Below are 24,622 nucleotides of genomic sequence, written 5' to 3'. Positions count from 1 at the left end.
TTGGCACACAGTGAATGCCAGAAGGCGCCTGGCCAGTCCCTCAGCACCACCACCCCCAAACCTCACTGGCTCTGCATCTTGGTGATGAAGGAGGGGGCCAGATTGGATCTGTTTCAGGACAGCAAGAAGTGATTTCTCTCAAAGACCTTGGAGAGTTCTCTCCGCCCTCCTTGCAGTGCTCCCGGCCGAGGACCCTCCCGAGGCCAGCAGCTGAACTTCACTCAGGATGTACACGTTCAAGTTAAAACAAAGGCAGGAGGCCGAGGACTAATGGATGGGGGTTGGCTGGGTTCCTTTGGAGAGCCCAGCATGCTGGTGCTCCAGGAGGTGGGAGGAGCCTTCAGACATTCACGACTGTGCTGCCTGGCGGTGACCTTGGACACACCACGTTCTCCAGATGGAAAGGCAATGGGAAGAAATCGACCACAGGACACTTAAGCCCTTGTGACTCAGACGTGGGCTGTGAGGATTCACTCATTCACACAGTCAGCAAGGATTTATTGAGCACCTGTTGGGTGCCAGGCACTGTGCTAGGCCCTGGGGAACGCAACAGGCAAAAAGTCCTGACCTCCTGGAGCTGAAATTCTAGCGGGATGAGACAGGGAAGGAAGCCATGAAGTGGAAAATAGAGGCTTGTTGCTGGTGGTAAAAGCCATGAAAAGAGAGCAGCCGGGAGGGGTTCAGGGGAGCGGTGGTTGCAAGTTTCAGGGATGGGGGCAGAAGGCCTGCCTCACGGAAAAGGGGCAGTAGAGCAAGGGCCTAAAGGAGGTGAAGGAGGGAGACAGCCATTTGACTGTCGGGGGCGGGGGGGAGTGGGGGGGAGGCATCGTGGGCAGAGGGAACAGCAAGTGCGAAGTCCCCGAAGCAAGAGCCTGCAGCAGAGAGGCTGTGTTGTTGCAGGAGAATCTGGGGAGAGAGAAATGAGGACTGAAGAGCACTTTAATCTTTTGCTTTGAGTTCCTCAGAAAACAAGGTCCAGCAGTCCACCTAACAACTTTGCCTGCGTTCACAGTCTTTTATCTGGGATACTGATTCAGACTACTTTTTTTGGGGGGGGGTGGTCTTTTTTGTCTGTTTTCTCTAGGGCCACACCCATGGCATATGGAGGTTCCCAGGCTAGGGGTGGAATCGGAGCTGTAGCCGCTGGCCTACACCACAGCCACAACATCACGGGATCCAAGCCGCGTCTGCCACCTACACCACAGCTCACAGCAACACCGGATCCTTAACCCACTGAGCAAGGCCAGGGAGCGAACCCACATCCTCATGGTTCCCAGTCAGATTTGCTAACCACTGAGCCACGATGGGAACTCGCCAGGCTACTGTTTAAAGGCTGGGACTTCATGTCAAGAGAGAGTATCAGAGTTCCCATCGTGGCTCAGTGGTAATGACCCCGACTGGTATCCAAGAGGCTGTGGATTTGATCCCTGGCCTCACTCAGTGTTTAAGGATCTGGCGTTGCCATGAGCTGTGGTGTGGGTCACAGATGCAAATTGGATCCCGCGTCGCTGTGTCTCTGGTGTAGGCTGGCAGCTGTAGTAACTCTGATTTAACCCCTAGCCTGGGAACTTCCATATCCCATAGGCGTGGCCCTAAAGAGACCAAAAAAAGAGAGATTTTTCTTCCAAATGTGCACGACAAAGCCTTCCACTCCAGGGCTCACTCACACAAGGGCTCTTGGGATAGCAGAGAGGGCCTGGGTTCAAGTCCCAGCACCTGACAATTACTAGCTGTGTTACCTTGGGAAGGGCACTCAACCTTTCTGAGCCTCACTTTCCCCAATGAAGTTCATCAGTTGCCTCATCTGAAAAAAAATGGGTCAACAATGCAGCCACCCACATCTATCTCACTCCATTGTTGTTAGATTTAAATTAATGAGATTATAAATATGAAAGTACTTTTGACATCGACATGGGCAAGATAAATGTCAGGGAGGTTTTTGTTTTCCTTGGCAAGGCCTATGGTAAGAGGCTTATCGCTGGTTGCCCACCCCCGCCCACCATGCTGCTCCTTGTATTGTGTCCCACGCAGGCCTGTTGGGACAAAGTTGACTCTCACTTTGCCTGAGTCCATGTCTGATTCAGGGACACCAGTCAAACGCTCAGGGACCCCGAGGCCCAGGGTTCCCTAGGAATACAATGGTTCCCTGGGAATGTTCTGGGCTGAATTGTCCCCGTGTTGACCTGCCCGGGGGACTCTGAGCCCGTTGGAATGGTGTGCAGGGGGAGCCCGGCTGCTCGTCAACGACGTCCCCTCCCCTTTCCTCCTGCAGGTACAATGGCCCCAACCTAGTTCTGAAGTATGACCGGGCCCAGAAGCGGCTGGTGAATATCGCGGTGGACGAGCGCAGCTCCCCTTACTACGCGCTGCGGGACCGGCAGGGCAACGCCATCGGGGTCACAGCCTGCGACATCGATGGGGACGGCCGAGAGGAGATCTACTTCCTCAACACCAATAATGCCTTCTCCGGTAAGGGTTCGGGGTGTCCCCCTGACTCCCCCTGCCTTCTTCCTCTCAGACCAGCCGTGGGTCAGGTTACTGTCACCGGCTTCTGCAGGCACGATCCCTCCTGCCTCCAGGACCTCGCTCTGTCCCAACAGGGACACCCCATGAGGACACCTTCTCTTGTGCATGATGCTTTTTCTCATCTCCCAGCCCCTGGCCCTGGAGATGCAGAAGGCCCATCCTCTCCCTCAGACTTCATGTCCTTGTCACCTCCCAGCCCGAGCAGCCTCCCTCCATCCTCCTGACTCAACTTCCCCCTTTCTCCCCACTGCTGCTTGGCCCCTCAGCACTTCTCACGCCCGCGACCGGCAGGCAGCCCCCTGGCATTGCCCTCCATGCTGCTTCCCAGAGACCTTTCTCAGCTGCTTTGAAATTCTTCAAGGCCCCCCCGCCCCACGCTTTCACACACTCATTTTATACCCCCCATGCCTGCCGAGCACCTGCTCTATGCCAGACGAGAGGTGCTAGGTGCTGGGATTCAACCTGGAGGAAGACAGACCTTGAGTGCCTAGGGCCTGTCCTAGCCCAGAGCGCCATCCCAGTCCCTTGGGCTCTTGGGTAAATGCAGACTCAGACTGAGCAGGCCTGGCTGGGCCCCGAGATTCTGCACTGCTAACACGTTCTCAGGCTCGGATGCTGCTGCTGGTCCAGGTACCACACTTTGAATAGGGAGGTCCTACCCACCAAGGAGTGGCTGAGGGAATTGATGCCCAGAGGGCTGCATAATAGTCACAATAACGATAAGCGCTAATTCTCCTGTAACGCTGCTACGTGTCAGGCCTGGATCTAAGTGCTTTGTACTAATCATTTCATTTAAACCTCATAGCAGCTCCATTAGGTGCTGGTGTAGCCCCCTTTATAATTGTGGAAACGGGGGCACCAAGAGGTCACATGACTTGCCCAAGGCCACATAACTTGCAAGTCTCAGGATTCAAACCCAAGTGTCTGACTCTAGATCCATCCTTTTAATCAACACACTCTACGGCCATCCAACACCCTTGGTGCCTAGAGAAGAGCCAGGCTCATAGTTGGTGCTCAGTGTTTCATGAGCTGGGGGCTGTGTTCTTAGGGCTACAGGTCAAAGTCTGTCCCATGGAGCCAGCACATCTGTAGGAAAGTCCCAGGCCACAGCTTCCTCCTGAAGGATGCAGGGCCTCGGGTCCCTGTGGGGTCAGTTGTATGTGCACTGGGCTCTCCCAGATGGTCATAGCCTCTTAGGTTGGTCTGGACAACACCCTGTGGCTCAGACCTGTGAATTTACTATCCTGGACCCTCCCTACCTCCTGGAAGCAAGTGATCACTTAGCTATGGGGACCACCTTCCTTGGTGATCTCTCTCTGTCTCTGTCTCTGTCTCTATCTCTCTCTCTCTGTCTCTGTCTCTCTCTCTCTCTCTCTCTCACACACACACACACACACACACACACACACACACACACACACACATGCAGGCTTTACCCTGAGCCCATAATGTTGCTCCTACTGGTTGCTGAGCCCACGCCAGGATCCAGCCCCAGACTGCCCCTGCTGTTGAGCCCTGCCAGTTGCATGAATGGGAGGGGAAGAGGTTGGGGCTGGTGCCAGGGGCAGGGGCGGGCGGAGCTGACTGGCTGACAGCCAGCCTTGTGCAGCCAAGAAACAATGAGCCACAGCCCCGAGTGGTGTTTTATGGGTTTTCATCTCATCTTGCCACCAAGTGAGGCCTGAGAGATAGTAATTATCCCTACACAAATATCAGGGCATGATTACCCAGCTGGATTTACTGCCCTCTCTCCAACCAAGCCAAGATTGGATTAGGACACAATTAATTGATGGGCTGATCAACCCTTGAATGTGGGGCAAGGTCAGAAGGGGAACAGCAGCGAGGAACGGGACGCTGTGGAAGGGGTGAGTCCTCAGAAAGATGCTGGAGGGAAGCAGAAATGGGGAGAACTGTGGCAGCGGGTGTTTCACCTCGGCGGGCAGGATGCCAAAGGAAGGGAACAGACGTGTCCTCCTCCCTGAACACAGAGCACCTGGGCTGGGACCCGTCAGGTGTCTCTGAGGCAGCAGCCCCTCCCACACTCTGAGAGCATTTCATTATGAATCCCAAGCAGTGGTGCTCAGCCCAGGCCGCACGTTGGAATCTCCTGAGGAGCTCCGAACCCTGCCAGTTCCCAAGGAGCATCCCGGTCCGGTCCAACCCAAACCTCAACCCAGTTATCAGATCAGAAAGCTCTCCAGGAGATGCCCCTGTGCAGTGGAGGTTGAGTCATGTTGGTTCCACACTCAACCTAAGCATGACCCCATCACCCACTAATGTATTCATTCATTGGATTCATTGTATACGTGTTTATTGAGCACCTACCATGTGCCAGGCACGCTTCTGCGTGCTGAGGATGCCCCAGCGAATGGAAGAGACAAAAACCCTGCCCTTTCTCTCTGACACAGCTTATATTTCCCTAGGAATCTGACTCCCCTGTCCTAGCCCTGGGAACTCTAAGTTCCTGGAGGGCAAAGTCCCTGGATTAGCCATTTGTGCTCCCATTCGGCCCAGCCAGACCTTGAACATCCTAAGAGTGCAATTAAAACGATAAATCTGGAGTTCCCGTCGTGGTGCAGTGGTTAACGAATCTGACTGGGAACCATGAGGTTGTGGGTTCAGTCCCTGCCCTTGCTCAGTGGGTTAACGATCCGGCGTTGCCGTGAGCTGTGGTGTAGGTTGCAGACGCAGCTCGGATCCCGCGTTACTGTGGCTCTGGCGTAGGCCGGTGGCTACAGCTCCAATTGGACCCCTGGCCTGGGAACCTCCATATGCCGCGGGAGCGGCCCAAGAAATAGCAAAAAGACCAAAAAAAAAAAAAAAAGAAAAATCCAGGACAAACAGACAAGGCATGAGCCATGAGGCCTGAGAGAAGGTTTGCCAGCAGAGGGAAGACAAGGAGAGGCAGGCAAATGGAGCCTGCCTGACGGTCCTGGACTCCCTGGGTTTGAGGGCCCAAATGTTCCTCTGGCAGAGGCTGGAGCTTGGCCCCCAGCGCTGGGGTAAGGGTGACAGTGCCGGGCAGCCTCAGCCCCAGGCATGCACCTCCCAGTGACCTTCTGTGGGTTTGAGGGATGTCCCTGAGTTTGAGTTGATTTTTCAGTTGAGTGATTGCATTGATTCATTGACAGTGGGCGGCGTGGGCCGGGACACTTGTGCCCTGTCAGCACTTCCCTGGGTCCAGCTGGGTCCAGCTGGCACGACGCTCAGCCATTGCCACCCTGCCCACCGTGAAGAACCTGAGATCCTCTCCAAGAGCCCCAGCTGGCTGTCTCCTCCTCTCCCTCTTGCTCCCTGCATTCCCACCCCAGGCCCTTGTACTTGCTGTTCCACCCACCAGAAATGCTTTTCCCATCATGGCTCTCAGGGCTCACTCCTTCCCTTCATTCAGTCCCCTCCTCCAACCCAGGCCTCCTGGAAAGCCTTCAAATCGTACCTATGGCTCTCTATGCCCTTCATTTGCTCTCTTTCTCTTTGAAGCATTTGCTCCTGTCTGAAAGTATGTTATATATTTGTTTGTGGTTGATCTCTAAACACCGCGGGGACAGAAACCTTGTCTTATTTTCTGCTGCATCTTCAGAATCAAAGAAATGCTTAGGTCACTAACACATACACTTGAATGAACAGCTGAAATAATGAATGAGAAGCACTTATTATGGCATCTGGGACTTCATACATGCTCTCGAAGCAACAGGTGTTATAATGCTGTGATGCAAAGGAAGCCAGGACAGTTAGAGATATCCTGGGCAGAGAGGCCACAGGCCTTTCTCCTGGACCCTTGAAGAGAGGCTCTAGGAACAGAAAGAGAAAAGGACCATCGTGTAAACAAGACACAGCATAGAGGAGGGTGTCAGGCGGCATGACTCAAGGGTTAAGAATTGACAAGTAGGGAGTTCCCCTTGTGGCTCAGTGGGGACTAGTATCTATGAGGATGCAGGTTTGATCCCTAGCCTCGCTCAGTGGGTTAAGGATCCAGCATTGCCGTGAGCTGTGGTGTAGGTTACAAATGCAGCTTGGATCCCACGTTGCTGTGGCTGTAGCGTAGGCCAGTAGCAACAGCTCCAATTCGACCCCTAGCCTGGGAACCTCCATATGCTGCAGGTGTGGCCCTAAAAAGACAAAAATTGGAAAGTAGGTTAGAGGGAGGGAATAAAGGAAGATGGACCACATTTCCAAGAGCCCTGGGCCAGGAAACCAGCCTATGGCTTAACTGACCTGGAAAAGTACTAGCCAGTGTGTTTCAGGCAATGTTACTCTGTAAAAACCAGGTAGGAGCTTGTGCAGGACAAAGGGGGACAAGAGGCCTGCTCCAGCAACCCCTCCATGTCCAGGAACCCAAGACCTCCTGCAACTCCTGGTCAGAGCCCATCCCCCCAGGGGTCCTGCACTGGCCACACCAGCTTCTGCTTGACTTGGCTCTGAGCTCTCCTACTCATGTGACCTTGCCTGGGATAATGGGAATGTGGTGCTGGATGGGGCGGTGTGGACTGTGAGCCCCACAACTTACCCTATTTCATTTATTAAGTTCATCACAATGGTCACTGCCCCTCTGCCGTCTTCAGTCTATGTATACCTTGCTCCTTTTCTGCATAAAGAGTAGCATGCTTGGAGTTCCCATTGTGGCTCAGTGGTTAAGGAACCCAACTAGCATCCATGAGGACATGGGTTCGATCCCTGGCCTCGCTCAGTGGGTTAAGGGTCCGGTGTTGCCGTGAGTTGTGGTGTAGGTCACAGACACGGCTCGGAGGGCTCACTGCTGTGGCTGTGGCGTAGGTCAGCAGCTATGGCTCCGATTGGACCCCTAGCCTGGGAACCTCCATATGCTGCGGGTGAGTCCCTAGAAAGACAAAAAGATGAAAAAAAAAATAGTAGCATGCTTTACTCACAGGGCTGCCCCATACTTTTTTTGTTCAATAATCAGTTTGAGACATTATTTCACGGCAGCACACAGAGAGCTTTCTCATTCTTTTTGTGGCCGTATAGTACTCCATTGTATGGACTGACCACTCATTGAATTGGTCGTCTGTTGATGGCTATTTAGATTGTTGCAAACAGTGCCACCGCATAAATAAGCTTATGCAACATGCCATTCTCCACAACGGCAGGTACATCAGTAAGTTAAGTTCATAGAGATGGAGTTGCTGCATCAGAGGAATATACAGGGCTGGTTTTGATAGGCATGGCCAAATTGTCCTCCAAAGGGACAGTCCTAATTTCAGTCCCACTGGCCCTGATGCAAGGGAGCAGTTCCCATCCCAATAGTCTCACCAACATTTCATTATTTTTTTTAAAATGTGTTAATCTGAAAGGAAAAAAATGGTATCTAAGTGTAGTTTTAATTTTCATTTTCTTAAAATAAGTGAGGCTGAGCATCTGTTTATCTCTTTGACTCTCTTGTCTGCTCATAGCCATTGCCCATTATTTTCTATTGATTATTGGCCTTCTTATTGATTGTAACACCTCTTTATAAATTAGGGAAACCAGCCTTCAGTCTGTAATACAAGTTGCCCATAGTTTCCTCTTGTTTGTCATTTTTCTTTTGTCTGCGCTCTGGGTGGGTTTTGCAATGCGGAAAATTTTCGCTTTTATAAACTTGGATTTATCGCTCTTTTCTCTGATGGCTTCTGAGCTCTGTGTTATACTTAGGCCTTCAGCAGAGCTTTTGTAACCTCTCAGAAAGGAGGCGTCAGCCACTGTGCCAGAGAGAAGAAAGGCAATCGGGGGCGCCCTGCACCTCCAGCCTCTCCTGCCTGCACAGCAGATGAGCCATCTGCCTTGAGAGCACAGCCATTGTCCACAGCTCCTTCACCCAGGCCTCGTTCCCGCTGCACCCAGATACACTGCACCTCACTTCTCAAAGCATGTTTTGCAGCACTGGCAGCAGCTGGCAGCTCCTAAAAATGCAGAATCTCAGGCCCCACCCCAGACCTAGGAGACCAGACTCTGCACTTTCCCACATTGGCCAGGATTTCCTGTGCCTGGTAAAGCCTGAGATACCCTGGCCTGAGGCTCTGTCCTCTTTGCCTGGGGTCCTCTGGGCTCCTGACCCCCAGCCATATTTCCCTTGGACACAAAGTCCAGACTTTCAGCTCACCCAGCACGACCCCATCTGGGGACATGAGCTCGAGAACCGCTCAGGTCCCCCGCCCCCACCCCCCCGTCTGCCTCATTCACACGTGGCCCCGGAAGAAGCAGGATGGGAGGGGCTGTCAAAGAATATGGGGTCCTGGAGTTCCCATCGTGGAGCAGTGGTTAGCGAATCCCACTAGGAACCACGAGGTTTCGGGTTCAATCCCTGGCCTTGCTCAGTGGGTTGAGGATCCAGAGTTGCCGTGAGCCGTGGGGTAGCTCACAGACGCAGCTTGGATCTCAAGTTACTGTGTCTCTGGTGTGGGCCGGCGGCAACAGCTCTGATGAGACCCCTAGCCTGGGAACCTCCATATGCAGCGGAAGCAGCCCTAGAAAAGGCAAAAAGACGACAACAACAACAACAAAAGAATATGGGGTCCCGAAGGCCATTTCCTTGGTCCTAACAGAACAAGGTTCCTCGGGAGCCAGGCACGGCCCTCCACCAGCCCCCACCCAAATCTCCAATGTGGGGGGGGGGGCTTTGCCATTGGACCCCAGTTTAAAGCTCAGCACTGCCACTTAACAACAGTTGTGCAACCTTAGACAAATGGCTTAACCCCCTGAGCCCCGATTTCTGTCTGTACAATGAAGACTCTATCTTCCTGACATGACTGTGGAAAGGCCCAACTGAGCCAATGCAAGTGAAGCACCCGCAGCGGGGGATGGGATTAGTCCTTTTTCCCTGAGATGGGAGGAGAGAGACTAGGGTCAGAAATGATATCAGGGGACGCAGGGGAGCCTGGGTTCGTTCTTTTTCAAAATATCCTATGCCACCCCTGCTTTGTGCCTTTTCCATTGACCGAGTCTTGTAAAGCACGTTATTATTTAATGTCACATTTGTCTTCTGGGGTATGGCTCATTGAGGACCTGCAGTCACCGTGGCCTGGAATTCCCTGGCTGCTAATGATGATGGTGGTGATAATGACAGCAGTGGTGGCTCGGTGGTGCGGATGGTGATGGTAAGGATGAGGGCGAGGATGGTGACGGCGAGGATGCTGGTAGTGTTGTTATTGTTGGTTGAACTCATCAGGAGCCAGGTATTTTTTCCAAAGACTCTACTTACTGTATCTAATGCAGTCCTTACAACAGCCTGATAGATAGGTGGTCATCCTCATTATCTCACTTGTCAGATAAGAAAAAGACAAGTTCATGACTTGCCCAAGTCCCCCGAGGCCAGGGATGTTGTTGCCAACTCCCTCTCCAACCCGCTGCTTGGCAGTAATCTCTTTGCCTTAAGAATGAGGTTGGAGGAGTTCCCTGGTGGCTCGGCGGGTTAAGAACCTGGTGTTGTCACTGCTGTGGCTCTGGTTACAGCCATGGTGCAGGTTCAATCTCTGGCCAGGGAACTTTTTCAAGCTGCAAGTGCGGCCAAAAAAAAAAAAAAAAGGACGAGGTTGGAAGCTGTACCCTCTGCCCTGACATGTGCATTTGCCCACTGTTTTCTTTGCCATTAATACCAGACCACGAGTCAGGTCACCTCCCTGGGGTTGAGGCAGCCCCTGCAGGAGGAGGCACTCAAGCCAGTGGTCCTTAGGAAGAGCTTTTTATGGCCCAAACTCATGCTCTTGGTGGCAGTGGATGGCAGAGTGTATGGCGCAGACGCCAAGATGGTGAACCAAAAGCCGTTTGCTTTATGGACACTCTGCCCTCCGGCCAGATCCTCTCCTCTTTATTTGTCTGATGACTCCTCCCCCTTCTTCCTCCCGCACCCAGATGTGGCTCCTCCCTGGGATTCAGTCTGTGGCCTGGTCTTTCACTCCCACCCCAGCTCCAGCCTCACGGCTCTGCAAGCTCCCATCCCTCACGGCCCGTGAGTTCTTGGGGCAGCCTTCTCAGCCACTTTATGATCACCTCAAATGTCAAGCTCCTGCTCCCACTCCCAGCTGGCCCAATGTTCCCGATCCCATCACTGTCCCCACACTGTGGACCACTCCCTTGCCCTGACCCTCCACACCCAGCCCTCCTTCCAGCTTCCTGCACCCAGCACTCCTTCCCCACCCCCGGATCGTGCTTGAGCTGCTGCACAAGTGGCCTCCCCACTTCATTTTCCTCCTTGTTAGCCCACCCTTCTCTCCACTGCCAGGTGAATCTTCCAGAAACACTGTTTCCCCCAGATCAGGAGTCACCGATGGCCCCTTCACGCCTCACTCCTAGAATTAGTGGGCTCTCCGGACCTGCCATGCTTCTCCTCCTCTGCCTGCACAAACCCTCCTCTCCCATGCGGATTCGGTGTCCCCTCTGTGCCCTTGCCTATGCCATCCACCTGCCCCTCCACTCTGCCTGATTAAGCCATCAAGGGAAGCTCTCAGAAGCAAAGGCTTTGGCGTCAGAAAGACCTGGGTTTGAATCAGTCTCCACCACTTAGTGGCTTTTGGGCAGTTGACTTAACCTCTCTGCCCCTCATTTTCTCCATCTGTAAAATGGAGCTACACCACCTCTTAAGGTGGCTACAGGTTTTAGGTGAGATGATGATTGTAAAAAAAATAAGAAAGAAAGAAAATGCTTCATGCAGAGCTTGGCAGTACTAAGTGTTCTACATACTGGAGTCGTGCTGTTGTTACTCTGACCCTTCAAGTTCTGAGTCAGGTGCCAGTTCTGTCGCCAAGCCCTCCCTGATCACTGTGGCCTCTTCTCTCCTGATTTCACACCATCTCCAGGATGCACTGTCCTGTCCTCTCCTCAGGGCTCTACTAGCTGTGGGCTCCTAGGCAAGTCTCTTGGCCTCTTGTGCCTCAGGTCCCTCATCTGTAAATTGGGTGTGAAAATTGTACCCCTATCAGGAGTTCCCAAGGTGGCTCAGCAGGTTAAGAATCTGACTAGTGGGGTTCCCGTCGTAGCTCAGTAGTTAACAAATCCGACTAAGAACCATGAGGTTTCGGGTTCGATCCCTGGCCTTGCTCAGTGGATTAAGGATCCGGCGTTGCCGTGAGCTGTGGTGTAGGTCGAAGACGTGGCTTGGATTTGGCATTGCTGTGGCTGTGGTGTGGGCCAGCGGCTACAGCTCCAATTAGACCCCTAGTCTGGGAACCTCCATATGCCATGGGTGCAGTCCTAGAAAAGACAAAAAGAAAAAAGAATCTGACTAGTATCCATGAGGATTCAGGTTCAATCCCTGGCCTTGCTCAGTGGGTTAGGGATCCAGTGGTCCCATGACTTGTGGTGTAGGTCGCAGATGTGGCTCAGATCCCGAGATGCTGTGGCTCTGGCATAGGCCGGCAGCTGCAGCTCCGATTGGACCCCTAGCCTGGGAACTTGCATATGCCACAGGTGTGGGCACCCCCCCCCAAAAAAATACCCATGTCGTGGGGTGGTGGCGAGGGTTAGTGAGTTAATATATGTAAAGTGCCTGGCACATAGAAAATGCCATAGGAGTAAGCTGCACTAGTTTTAAGCATCTCCTCTCCCTCCTGTTGTCAGATGAACCACAGGTGCCCTGAGTCAGGGGCTGAGACTCCCGCCCCCCCCCCCAGCACCGGGCAGGGAGTGGGGGCCCTGAGCTGCCCCCAGTGGGCCTTCCCAGATGGCTGCATGGCAGCAACTGGCAGTTCCACTGGGCTCTGAGACCTTCAAGGCTCCTTTATGCCCACACGCCAATGTCAGTGGGGCTGGGAGTCCCCAGATGTACCTCTCACCATGGCCGTGACCCCCAAATCCCCCTACCCTGTCCCTGAGCACCCTCGGTCTCTCCCAGGTCCCCACCCTCTCAGAGTCTCCCCCAGAGACTCGGGAGATCCCCTCTATCCTGCCACTAACAGCCTCTCTTCTTCCTGAGCTGCTGCCCCCGCCTCGGTGAGGGACCCCAGGGCAGAGTACAGCTACAAGGAGCCAGAAGGCGGGATTACGTGCTGACATGGGCCAGGGGCCAGTGCTGGGTGTTTATGGCCAGTGCCATCGACCCGCACAGCTCACTGTTTATCTGTCTTCCTGACACACCTAATTACCCAGGTTGCAGCTGCCAGAGCGTCTGCTCTTCCTAAATCACGGGCTCGCATCCCTCCTGTCTCCCGGGCCTCCAGGCCTTTGCCTCCAGAAGGGCTGCCATTGATTTTGCCGTTCCCATTTATGATCTACAAGGCTCTGCATCACTGTTGCACATTTTACCTTAATTAGTTTATTCTTCTGGGTGTCCCTGGTCAGCTCGGAAGCCAGGAGGCTGGAACGGGGAAAGAGGTTAACAGTACATGGCACCCTAACCCCTCTGGCCACCAAGTCCAGAACCTGGCTGGACAGCAACACCCCATGACCGCACAGTCCAGCAGGGTGCTAACAGGTGAGTTGCAAAAAGAGTTTCCATAGCTAGTTTGGGAAAGGCTGGCTTACATCAAATTAAGCCCATAATTTATTGCAGGACTTATCAATTTTGGGGGGTGGGGCTCTTTTTAGGGCTGCACCCACAACATATGGAGTTCCCAGGCTAGGGATCAAATCAGAGCTTCAGCTGCCGGCCTACCCACAGCCACAGCCATGCAGGATCTGAGCCGCTCTTCAACCTACACCACAGCTCACCGCAACACTGGATCCTTAACCCACTGAGCAAGGTCAGGGATGGAACCCACATCCTCATGGATACTAGTCAGGTTCACTAACCACTGAGCCACAACGGGAACTCCTCAACATTTTGACAGACTGATGTCCATTGAGAATCTCTAAGAGGGGGATGGAAGGTGCAGTTTTTCCTTAACTCAGATGATCATGAAATCTTTTCTCTGGGCAGTTCAGAGAGATCAGGGTTCCACAAAGCACACTTTGGGAAATGTGAGCGGGAGGAATTGGGGGTTATTAAGGCAAATGGAGGCAGGTAGAGTCACCCTGGGTTCGTTTCTTCCTCTTGTCTAGCTGAGGCTGCAACTCAGCAGTCTGAGAAATTTCTCCTACTAAAGCAGAGCCCCAGCTGCCAGCAGCTGCTCTCTCACCGGCCCGAGCTTTGGTAGAGTTTAACCTCAGTATTTCGGGGGTGGGGGGGACGAGACGAGGGGGAGGCACAGTCTCCAGAGGCCCTGGTTTGACAGAGAAGGGCAAGGGTCGCTCGCCGTTGTGAAGGCTGGACACCCGGAAGCCTGCAGGGCCATCCTCAGAGGCCCCCAGGCATCAGGAGGCGATGACAAGCCTGCCACCGCCTCGGGAACAGCCGTGAGGATGGCAGTCTCGGGCCACAGTCCCTTTCCCGCAGCCCTGAAACCCAAAACGCTCTGAAAGCCTCCAGTGCTTTTTTTAAGTTTGTGGGAAAGTAAATTGATAGCAAAACCTGTCCAGTGCTGACGTGAGCTATTTATGGGCTTTATTTATCCCACTTAGTGTGAATATTCATATCTTTCACTGCAGAAATATTAATGTGTTTAATTACAGGTGCTGCCCCAGTCCCTGCTGGGGGTGTTATGTAATAAACGTGTATGCACTGTGTTACCTTTCCAAAATATAGAGAGGAAAAATCTAAATTTCTAAGCACATCTGGTCCCCAGGGACTCCGATGAGGGGCCATGGACCCCAGGGTGGAGCAGATCGGCCAGAGGATGGTCCCTGTGTGCCGACGTGGGGCCAGGAGTTTTCTCCTGCAGTTCCCACGGCGACGCAGTGGAGGGAGTGGAGGGAGGAGGTACAGCCGTTACCGTGATGCTCAGATGAGGAAGCCGAGGCTGGAGGAGGATGAGGAACCGGCTGAGGCCCCCAAGCACTCAGGAGTCAGAGCGGGATGCGGACTCAGGCCGTCCGAGTCCACATCTGCACTTGTGTCGGGAATGAGACTCTCGGATGCCTCCGTGAGCCACAGCATCCCTCCTGGGCCACAGCAGCTCTATGCAGACACCCCCACTGCTGCTCCACGGCCCAGGCCTCCCCCAGATACCTGCAGGACTCCTGGGCCCGCCTCCCTCTGCTCAGGAAGGGCCTTTCTCTCCCCAGTGTATCAGGCAGGGCAGCACGGCTCTGCTCCCAGGCCAGCTCCCAGGAGTCTGGCAAGCATCCCTGAGGCCAACGTCAGGCCCCACAGGCGATGCTCTGAATCCCATGGGTCTCCATAGTCGTGAGAGGTCCCTGTGTAAGGCCACTCAGAGAGCAAATCCTTTGTCTTCTCTTGGGCAGAACCACCTGAGGGGCCCTTTTATGCACAGCTCACACTCACCACTTACTCTCACAATCATTCTCACACTCACTCATTTACCCTCACTCCTTTTTACTCACTTTTTTTAGGGAGGCTTTTTAGGGCTGCACCTGTGGCATAGAGAAGTTCCCAGGCTAGGGATCGAATAGGAGCTACAGATGCCAGCCTACCACAGCCACAGCAACTTGGGATCTGAGCTGCATCTACAACCTACACCACAGCTCATGGCAATGCCGGATCCTTAACCCACTAAGGGAGGCCAGGGATCGAACTCGCATCCTCATGGATACTGGTCAGGTTCATAACTTGCTGAGCCACAACGGAAACTCCCTTTACTCACATTGTTACTCTCACACACCCACTCACTCCCACTCATTCCTAAACACTCACTCTCACACACTCTCACCTCCACCTACAGTGCAGGGCTGGGGACCCTGAAGCACCTCCGAGGTATCCTATCTATGAGGCAGGAATAATCATTTCTGTCTAGAACTCCTACCACTTTGGGGGGCGTTGTGCCAAACCTTTAACATGCATCATCTCACTTATCCCCCAGGGTAAACCGAAGTGGAGTAATTATTGTCGGCCCCATTTCCAGTAAGGAAACTGAGACTCAGAGATGCTGAACAAAGTCAAAACTAGAACCTAGAAGGAGAATCTCAGTAGAACCAAGCCTGGGACTCAGGCCTGTTTACTCTAAACTCCAAATTCTTTTTTTTTTTTTTGTCTTTTTGTCTTTTAGGGCCATACCAGCAGCATATGGAGGTTCCCAGACTAGGGGTCTAATAGGAGCTGCAGCTGCCAGCCTACGCCACAGCCACAGCAACACGGAATCTGAGCTGCATCTGTGACCTGCACCACAGCTCATGGCAGCACCAGATCTTTAACCCACTAAGCAAGGCCAGGGATTGAACCCACGTCCTCATGGATGCTAGTTGGGTTCGTTAACCGCTGAGCCATGACGAGAACTCCTAAAATCCAAGTTCTTTTTTTTTTTTTTTTTGGCTTTTTATCTTTTCAGGGCCACACCTGTGGCATATGGAGGTTCCAGGCTAGGGGTCTAGTAGTCAGAGCTGTAGCTGCCAGCCTACACCAGAGCCATAGCAACGCGGGATCCGAGCCGTTTCTGGGACCTACACCACAGCTCACGGCAATGCCGGATCCTTAACCCACTGAGCGAGGCCAGGGATCAAACCAAAACCTCATGGTTCCTAGTCGGATTCGTTAACCACTGAGCCACGATGGAAACTCCCGGGAGAGCTCTGCTTTAATGGTCTTAGAAGGGTGGCGCCTCCAGCAACCAGAAGTTCTTCCCCAGGACCCCAGAATGAAACTTCTTGGCTGTGAATGAGACCTGCAGTTATATACATACATGCATGTATGTACAGGATTCCCCAAGCTCGGGGTGCTTAGCCTCCACCCAGGTCTCAAAGGGGTTGGTATCCTAAAGAGGTGGAGGCACCAGCCGTATAGGGCTGCCCCGAACCCTCACGCATCCATGTGCTGATCTTACTGCCATTCCTAGAGGGTTGGTGATACACCTGTCAGAGCTCCACGTCCAGCCCCATCCTTGATTTGAACTTAGAGACCCACCAGGGCCATTTCTTCTGAGATCCAAATCAGGTCCTGTGATCCAGCAGAGCATGTAGGGGGCAGCTCCTGGAGACATGGGTGTTCTTGGTTGAGCTTGGATGTGAAATATTGGTGATCCCAGGACCCCCCTCATGGTATTGCAGGAGCGCAGTACAGAACATGAGATCCCGCTATCGAGGGTCAGCTCAGACACACAGTAGCAGTCATTCTTCTTCCAGAGTTCCTGAGGCCTGGGCTGGCCATGTCCATAAGCCTCAGAGTCTCTTCTCTCAACAGAAAATACCTGAATGTCCCCCAAGGGAGGGGTCGCAGCTGCCTGGGTGAGTGCTATGTGGCAGGTGATGACCCATCCACCTGCGGCCCTGACACCTGTGGCAGGTGCCCCAGACATACCAGCTCACTGCCCCACCATCCACCAGCCCTCCCTTCCCTCCTCTCTCCAGGGGTGGCCACATACACAGACAAGTTGTTCAAGTTCCGCAATAACCGCTGGGAAGACATCCTGAGTGATGAGGTCAACGTGGCCCGCGGCGTGGCCAGCCTCTTTGCCGGGCGCTCTGTGGCCTGCGTGGACAGGACGGTGAGTCCAGGGGTGGACAGGGGACATGGGGAGAAGGGGGGGGAGACGGCAGGGAAGGGAGCCCATAGACAGATGTCCCCAGACAGAGCGCTGCTCTCCAGGGCAGAGCCCAAGGCTGTTCCATCTCTGCTGCTCCTGCAATGCTTTGCACATAGTAGGTACTGATACACTTTCACACTTTCCTCTACGCGGTCCTCCCAGCAACTAGGGGGCTGTCCTCATTGTGTCCATTGGACGGAGGAGGGCACTGGGCCCTCGCCTGAAGCAGGGACCTGCCTGAGGACCCAAAACCGATTGGTCGTGTAGTTGAGACATGAGTCAGAATCTCTCAGCTCTGAACCATGTGTCCACTCATTCATGTTTTTCAACTCTTATGTATGAAATGCCTACTGTGCGCCAGGCATTGAGCCGTCAGCCTTGCCCCTGGATAAATATTTATGGAGCAAATGAAGGCTCAGCCAAGGGGCTCCTAAGTGGGTGAGTGGAGGGTGGCCTGAATGGACAAGTACGCTAGTTAAGCCATAGCTGCATCAACGCTTTCCTGTCCCTGCTAGTCCACCTGACACAGAGATGCTCAACTCAAGGTGGGGGGGGGGGAGGCCGAGTGGGGAGGGCAGAGGCAGCTTCGGCCATCTGCCCTGCGGGGCGGCCCCTCCCGGGCCTGCGTCCCGGCAGCCCCAGCCAGAGCCCTGCTGTGGAGGTGATTTATCCCTCCTGTCACCTGCTCCCCTGCCACCCTCTCCTTGGCTTTACAAAACAGCCATCCCTAAATCAGGGACCCAGCTGCTGCCCAGCTTCCACTGAGCGTCTCTGGCCCCCATTCGGCAGGGGGCAGGGGCAAGGGGGCCGGCTCATTTCAGGATGGAGATGGCACCAAGGGGATTGGGGATTCAGCGTGAATCTTCACAGCAGGGGCCGCCAGGCCTTGGGAGAAGGCAGGTGCCAGGTATAAATATTTATTTCTTAACAAGCTGGTGCTGGGAAGAGCAGCCAAGCTGGGCTGTGAAGCCACATTTAGCCCTGACCTGAATCTTTGCCACCTGGACTCCCGCCTGGTGGGAGGAAATGGGGAGGTGGCCCGGTGAGTGGCCCCAGAGAGCAGGGAGGGTCTGTGGGGCGCCAGGCCTGGCCGCCACTGGGGCCCCTTCTCAGGCTCCCGCCTGCCTGTGTCACCCCTTCAAGACCAGTGCCTCCCACTCTCGGCTCTGGTGGGAACCTGCTCAGCGCCGGTGGGAGGGCCTGAAGCTTCCTCACAAAGAGCTGCACGCTGTCCTAACAAGGTCAAGTGCATACCCGCGCATTTAACCACAGGACAAAGGCACCATGTGAAGCGCGAAAAGAGAAAAAAGACACTTTGGCACGAAGCACAGTAGGTGAGCACTTAGCAACTGGCTTCCTCCCTACTCAGCCCCAGCCTCAGGGAACTAGAGAGAGCCCCCACCGTCCGTCTGCCACCAGGAGAGGAGCTACTTTCTGTGTCCAGCCACCGCCTTGGCCATCCCTGGGACCCGAGAACTATGGAGGGGTCCAGGCCGCCGTGGAAGTTGAGAGATAGGAATACAGTGTGGTGTCGGGAAACACAAGAGCAATCACCCCAAGAATAATAGTATTCGCAGTAATAATAGCTAACGCTATTAAACCAGCCATGTGCCAGGCTCTGGGCTAAGCGATTTCCATGCACCATCTTATTGATGCTCATAATTAGCCTGGGAGGTAGATGCTCTCATTATCCCCATTTGGCAGAGAGGGAAACTAAGGCTCTAGCCGTCAAGCCACCTGACCTTGGTCCCATACTAAGTGGCAGGCAAAGCCAGAAATTGAGCGCTGCCTGGCTGAAAATTAATCGGATGCCTTTTTCACTCCCAGGTGCCCTTCTTCTGGCTGAACTCGTATCAGATTCACCTTTCCAACCACAGGTTCTATTACAGCGTTCGCTGTACTCCTTCCTCAGCCCCACCGCCCCGCCCTGGGGCCTTTTCATTGGTGGTTGTCAAAGTGATCTCCCGGACCGGTGGACCAGGGGCCATCAGCATTGTTAGAAATGCACATTCTCAGGCCCCACCACCCTCCAGATCTATACCAGTCAGAGCCTCTGGGGGCTCGGGGGGAGGGGGAGGGAGCGCAGCAGCCTGGGTTTCCATAGGCCCGCAGGTGACTCTGAGGCACACAAAAGCTGGAGAGCCTCATCCCAGGTAAACGTCTCAACCCCTATGGCAAGCCGGTCTCTCCCTCTCCCCTCATCCGTTCTCTGACCCAAACCTGGAACACCGCTGCCCTTCATCTTCAGCTGCCTCATCACTCATCCACCTTTCTGGACCCCGCTCAAAGCCGATCTCTTACAAGAAGCGTTCCCTGATCGATAATGATTATGCCTCATGTTTATATAGCATTTTTATTTTTTCAAAGACCTTTCACATGCGTTATCTCATTTCATCTCGACAGCCCTGCCAGGAACTGGGGGAATAAGCTTCCCATTTAACACGTGAGGAGATGTGGCCCAACTGGTTGGAGAACCTGCCCAAGGACAGAGAGCCAGTGAGGGCAGAGCTTGGGCAAGGAGCCAGACTCCCAGCCCCAGGCCCGGGGTTCTCAAAGTGTGGTTCCAGAAACAGCATCACCAGCTTCGGCCCCCCTCCGGGGGAACTCGTTAGAAATGCAGATTCTCGGGCCCACCCAGCCCTCCTGAATCAGAAATCCTGAGGATGGGACCCAGCATCCTTGGTTGAACAAGTCCTCCAGGTGATGCTGAGGTAGGCTAAAGGGTGAAACCCACTGCCCTGGACCCAAAGCTGCAGGAACATCTTCCTTTCCCCAGAATCAGGTCCTCCTCCCAGAATCATGGTGCTCAAATTCACTTGTGAATTTCTACAGTCTTCTCTAGCTGTAACACATCTGTTTGTCTGTTTTGTCACCCCAATACACCAAAGCAAGGAACTAGGTGTAACTGAATTTTATAAATATCCTAATTTCTAGCAGAGTGCATTTCAGTTCATTTGGGCTTAATTGCCCGTTTGTTGATGAGATTGCTAACAGCTGGTAGGGTCAGGCACTGTCTCGGTGATGGCACACTTTCCCCTTTGGCCCCATCCATTCACTCTTCATCTAACCACTCCGCACACGTACACAAGCTCCTGCGACGAGCAAGAACCTTTCAAACTTCTCCCCTAATCACAAAGCCGTGTTGTAAAGCGGTGCTCCTCAAACTTCAGTTTTGCATGAGGATCACGTGAGCATCTTGTGACAATGCAGAGCTGGCAGGTCTGAGCTGGGACCTGAGAGTCTGCATCTCTTACATGCTCCCAGACGACACCGATGCTGCTGGTCCAGGGACCACTTTGAGGAGCAAGACGTGTAAAGCATTGATTCCCAGGTAGCAGGATAGCGACACAGAGAACCACAGATGGAGGGTGGGGCAGAGAGGTCTTTATGGAACAGCTCGGCCACCTCCTCCAGCTTCATCCCCCTTGCATTGAATGCTCCAGCAACATGGAACCAACTGCTTGTGGCGTCCTGACACACATCGCTCTCAGTCTCATCTCTGCCTGGAAGCTTCTTTCCCCTCCACTTCTTCTGGCTGAGACTCCTCTTAGAAAATCTTTCTGGAACATCCCACAATTAGGCGCCCTTCCTCCAGGTTAGGTGCGCCCCTTCCATGCACCCAGGAAACCCCACACACAGTCTTAATCATACATGTAATTGTTGATGAGCTGCTTCCCCCAGGGGACCCCAAGGTCCTTCCTTGGCCTCACCCACCTGTCTAACCCAAGTGGCTCTTAATCGGCTTTCCCCCCCCAAAAAAAAAGGTCCCAACAAAGGGATAAAGTGACCATTGGGTGGGAGGGGACTCTTCTCATGGGACCATTGGGCAGGAAATGGAAGGAAACAAAGGGGTCACGGAGAGGGGTGACAGCACACTCTGGCTGTCCTCAATTTATCTATCTCTCCCGGTGGTTTCGTGTTTATGGCTTCCTTTAAACCAGACTCTAAGCAACCTAAGGACAAAGAGTTTGTCTTAAGTACATTTAACCCAGCACCTTGCAAATAGCTGGAGCTCAAGAAATATGTCCTGTCTGATTAATTGGAGGGAAATGCTGAAAGGGATAAGAGGAAAGCGAGAAAACTGATTGAGAAATTGTGTGGATCTCTTGGGGGAAAGAAGGCATCCATTGAAGAAATAACACCATTATAATAACAGGCTGGAAAGAATCTTTCATCAACTGTGTTTTGGGCTAGAGAAGAGAATGAACGAGGAGTTGGAGCCCAGGGCTTCTCCTGGATGCAAAGGGGAAAATATATATATATATATTTGAGACAGTGTTATAAAGGCAGAAGCAATATACTATTTCTTTCTGGTAATATGGGGAAAACAAGGGAACGAAAGCATAGCCGAGCCTCCTGTGCTACCCAAATCGAGGAATGGAGAGATATAGGGTGGGGACTGGGGTGGGAGGGGGGGGATGGCTCAGGAATTTGCTTGTCATCTTGGCTGGTGCGAGCTTGAATGGGAGAGAGAGACTGAGAATAATGGGAATTGGTAGATCAATCAATCAGCAAATATTTATTGAGCAGCTACCCTGGCTGGCAGCTGGAGAGAGCTCAGCTGGAGGGAGGCACATTAGAAAATTGTCTATAAAAAGGTGGTTGTGGGGGAGAGGGAGGGATGTTCTTCTGGAACAGGATAGAAGGAGAAGCAGGGCCACTTTGCTGTAGGACTCTGGGGGCGTCCCACGCTCCATAGCCTTGGTGCAAAGCTCTGTAGCCTCTGGAGTTGTGCGGTGCACACAGGCTGCAAGGTCATGGATGCCAGACCCCAGGAAAAGAGCCTGTGAGAAAACTGTGGCCCGTGAGAGGAGTGGGGAATGGCTTTCTGTGCCCCCCCCTCCACCAAAACACTGGGGCTGCTCACCCACCCTCCCTCCCTTCCTCCTCAGGGCTCCGGACGCTACTCCATCTATATCGCCAATTATGCCTACGGGAACGTGGGCCCAGATGCCCTCATTGAAATGGACCCCGAAGCCAGTGACCTCTCCCGGGGCATCCTGGCACTCAGAGATGTGGCCGCTGAGGCTGGGGTCAGCAAATACACAGGTAGGCACAGTGACATGGGAGGTAGGCTGGGAGCTAGAGGGGCTGGGGCTGGACCCTGCAAGGCTGAGCCTAATTCATCAGAGACCATGGCGGGGGGGGGGGGGGGGGGGGGGGCTGTCCCTGAGGAGGGAGGGTGAGGGCTTCACTTCATCCCAGCACCCACAGGCGGCTTCCTCCAACGCTGCCTCTCCAGATGCTGAGACACCTGGCAGGTGTGGGTTCCGGGGTACCCCCGTGGGCGACGTCAGACATAGCTGGGACCATTGCAAGTCCCTCTCTGTGGGCCCTCTCGCCCCATTCCCCGCCATAACCCAAATGATGGGTGAACAGGTTCTGTAGGAGAAAACTGACAAATCACAGAGGCCAAGATTTAAAGCATTCTTTATTGCCAAACAGCAGATGAAATTATTTACTTACACATAAGCGGCCAGGAATTGAGTGCTAAATCCCTAAGCTTCAGCTGGGTCCCGTCTCAGATAACTGAGCTCAAAGAATTGTGTTCTTGTTCCAAAACCTCTCCAGCACTTTTTTTTCTTGAAGGCACGCTCCCCCCACATCTTTCTGGATGGGGGGCTTATTGTCAGAGTCTCTGACAGGGAGATCTTTCTAGGGAAGGCTGTTTTTCTAATTCCAGCACGGCTGCTGACTAAACTCTGATCACCTGCCAATAGGCTGCTGATGGCAGAGCAAGCCGGTGCCCGTCTGGGGTGCCAAAAATCAGGAAGCCAGAGCTGCACACAGCTTCTCACATGAACTCTGGCCTCACTCATACCCGACCTGCCTATTGGATGCAGGAATTCTCTCTCTCTTTTTTGTTTTTTGGGGGTTTTTGTTTGTTTGTTTTTGCTTTTTAGGGCCGCACCTGCAGCATATGGAAGTTCCCAGGCTAGGGGTCGAATGAGAGCTGTAGCCGCCGGTCTACACCACAGCCACAGCAACGCGAGATCTGAGCTGCATCTGCGACCTACACCACAGCTCACGGCAATGCCGGATCCTCAACCCACTGAGGGAGGCTAGGGACCGAACCTGCATCCTCATGGATGCTAGTCAGATTCATTGACCACTGAGCCACGATGGGAACTCTAGGAATTTTCTCATTTCTTGACCTTTCTCCTATGGGCATCCCAACTTGCACTGTAGACTTCCAAGTGGCAGCCTTCCTGGATCTCACTTCGGGGGCTGGAAGGATCCTTGAAGGGTCATGTGGGCGATTCCCCTGCCTCCGGACACCTGGGTGGTGGCACCATCTCCAGGTCCTACCCTGAGTTTATGATGCCTTTCTCCAGCCAGCTCTCTACCTCAGTGAAAGGGGGAGATTGATGTTGACCTGTCTGACAAAGTTTGTGGGAACAAATGACTAGACAATAAAATAGTTTGTGCAGCTCAAGCCCCATGAGAGTGCATGAGAGGTCTGCATGGGAGTGTGCAGCGGGAAGGCTGAGGGTCGGTCATAAACCATGCTTTCCTGGGAAAAGGAATAAATATGCAGGCGCTTCCGCCTGGAGTTGTACAGTCCATTTTTCTGAATAGTTCCCAGTTCTGTGCACTGGGCTGGCTTGGCAATTAAGTGCCTTGATCTGCAGGAGAAGGAGGGTGGGCTGGGGAGAGGAAGCACTTGAAAATGATGAGCTGGAAGGGAGGCAAGGTCTGAGAGCGAGGGTTATACACAGAATCAGAGAATTCAGAAGGTTGCGGCTGGGTGTGAACGTGAAAAGGACATTGTTCCGCTGACTGGGCTGGCAGAGGGGCTGGCAGGACCTGGGGACGGGGAAGGAGGGGATCAAGAGGAGACAGCTGAGCAGGACGAGTGGGGATGGGGGCATCAGCCAATGGTGCCCGGCTGTGCTGGAAGGACAGGGCAGCTCAAGGCATGGACAGCAGTTTCTGTGGAGCGTGCAGGCAGGCCGGGGCAGCTGGCATGCCCAGAGGACACGTTAGAGCAGCTTTGCAGACTTCCAAAGCCATTTGGCTGACAAGAACCTATTTGGCCCACCAAGTTACTATGCTATCTGCCCGCCTTCCCCAGCCCACCCCTTCTCCGCCCACCAAGCCCCCAACACTACTCTGTAGCCCCCATCGTCACTCCATTCATGACACATGGACATCTGGCTGGGAAACTAGCCCCAGAGCCCCAGGAATGGACCCCTAATGTAAGGGCCACCACCAGAGCCTGGCCTGATTGCTGAGGCTCTGGCATGTGGCCAGCGCTCCGCTCCAGGCCGGTGCCCTGGGGCCCAGGAAGAGAGGAGAGACGCAGGCAGTGAGGAGCAGGGCCCTGAACAGGCTGGGAGGGCAGCAAGCCACGGCCAGATGTGCAATCAGAGATCCACAGATCCCTGGAGCCAGGCCACACAACACCCATCTGCCAGACAGACCTCAGAGAACCTCCCGATTGCAAAAGAACAAACGCGGTCCAGAGAGAAGGGACTTGCCCAAGGTCACACAGGAGAGTCATAGAGAAGAGCACTCAGAGCGCGGTCCCGGATGCCTGAAGTGCCACAACCAGCTGACCTTTCTGATGACCTCCAGGTTGAGACGGGAGGGGCTGGCCCAGGAGGAAGGTGTGCACCCACCACGATCGCAGCCCTCGGCATTGACCCTCTAGCCTT

The 24,622-nt window shown here is 53.7% G+C and overlaps 1 protein-coding gene across 2 annotated transcripts in view; it reads left to right on the top strand.

Moving 5' to 3' along the window:
- The window catches only part of CRTAC1 (cartilage acidic protein 1), a 153,880-nt gene that overhangs the window by 93,805 nt on the left and 35,453 nt on the right, over positions 1 to 24,622 (top strand). For both annotated transcript variants that reach the window (XM_047760692.1, XM_047760691.1), the window contains exons 3-5: positions 2,273 to 2,469; positions 16,789 to 16,925; positions 21,857 to 22,013. In XM_047760692.1, coding sequence (XP_047616648.1) covers positions 2,273 to 2,469; positions 16,789 to 16,925; positions 21,857 to 22,013 — 491 coding nt within the window. The remainder of the gene's footprint in view (positions 1 to 2,272; positions 2,470 to 16,788; positions 16,926 to 21,856; positions 22,014 to 24,622) is intronic.

Source organism: Phacochoerus africanus, chromosome 15, assembly GCF_016906955.1.
Source record: "Phacochoerus africanus isolate WHEZ1 chromosome 15, ROS_Pafr_v1, whole genome shotgun sequence".
Classification (NCBI taxonomy): Eukaryota; Metazoa; Chordata; class Mammalia; order Artiodactyla; family Suidae; genus Phacochoerus; species Phacochoerus africanus.
Note: the sequence above shows the minus strand (reverse complement) of the source record. Positions and strands in the feature narration are given on the sequence as shown.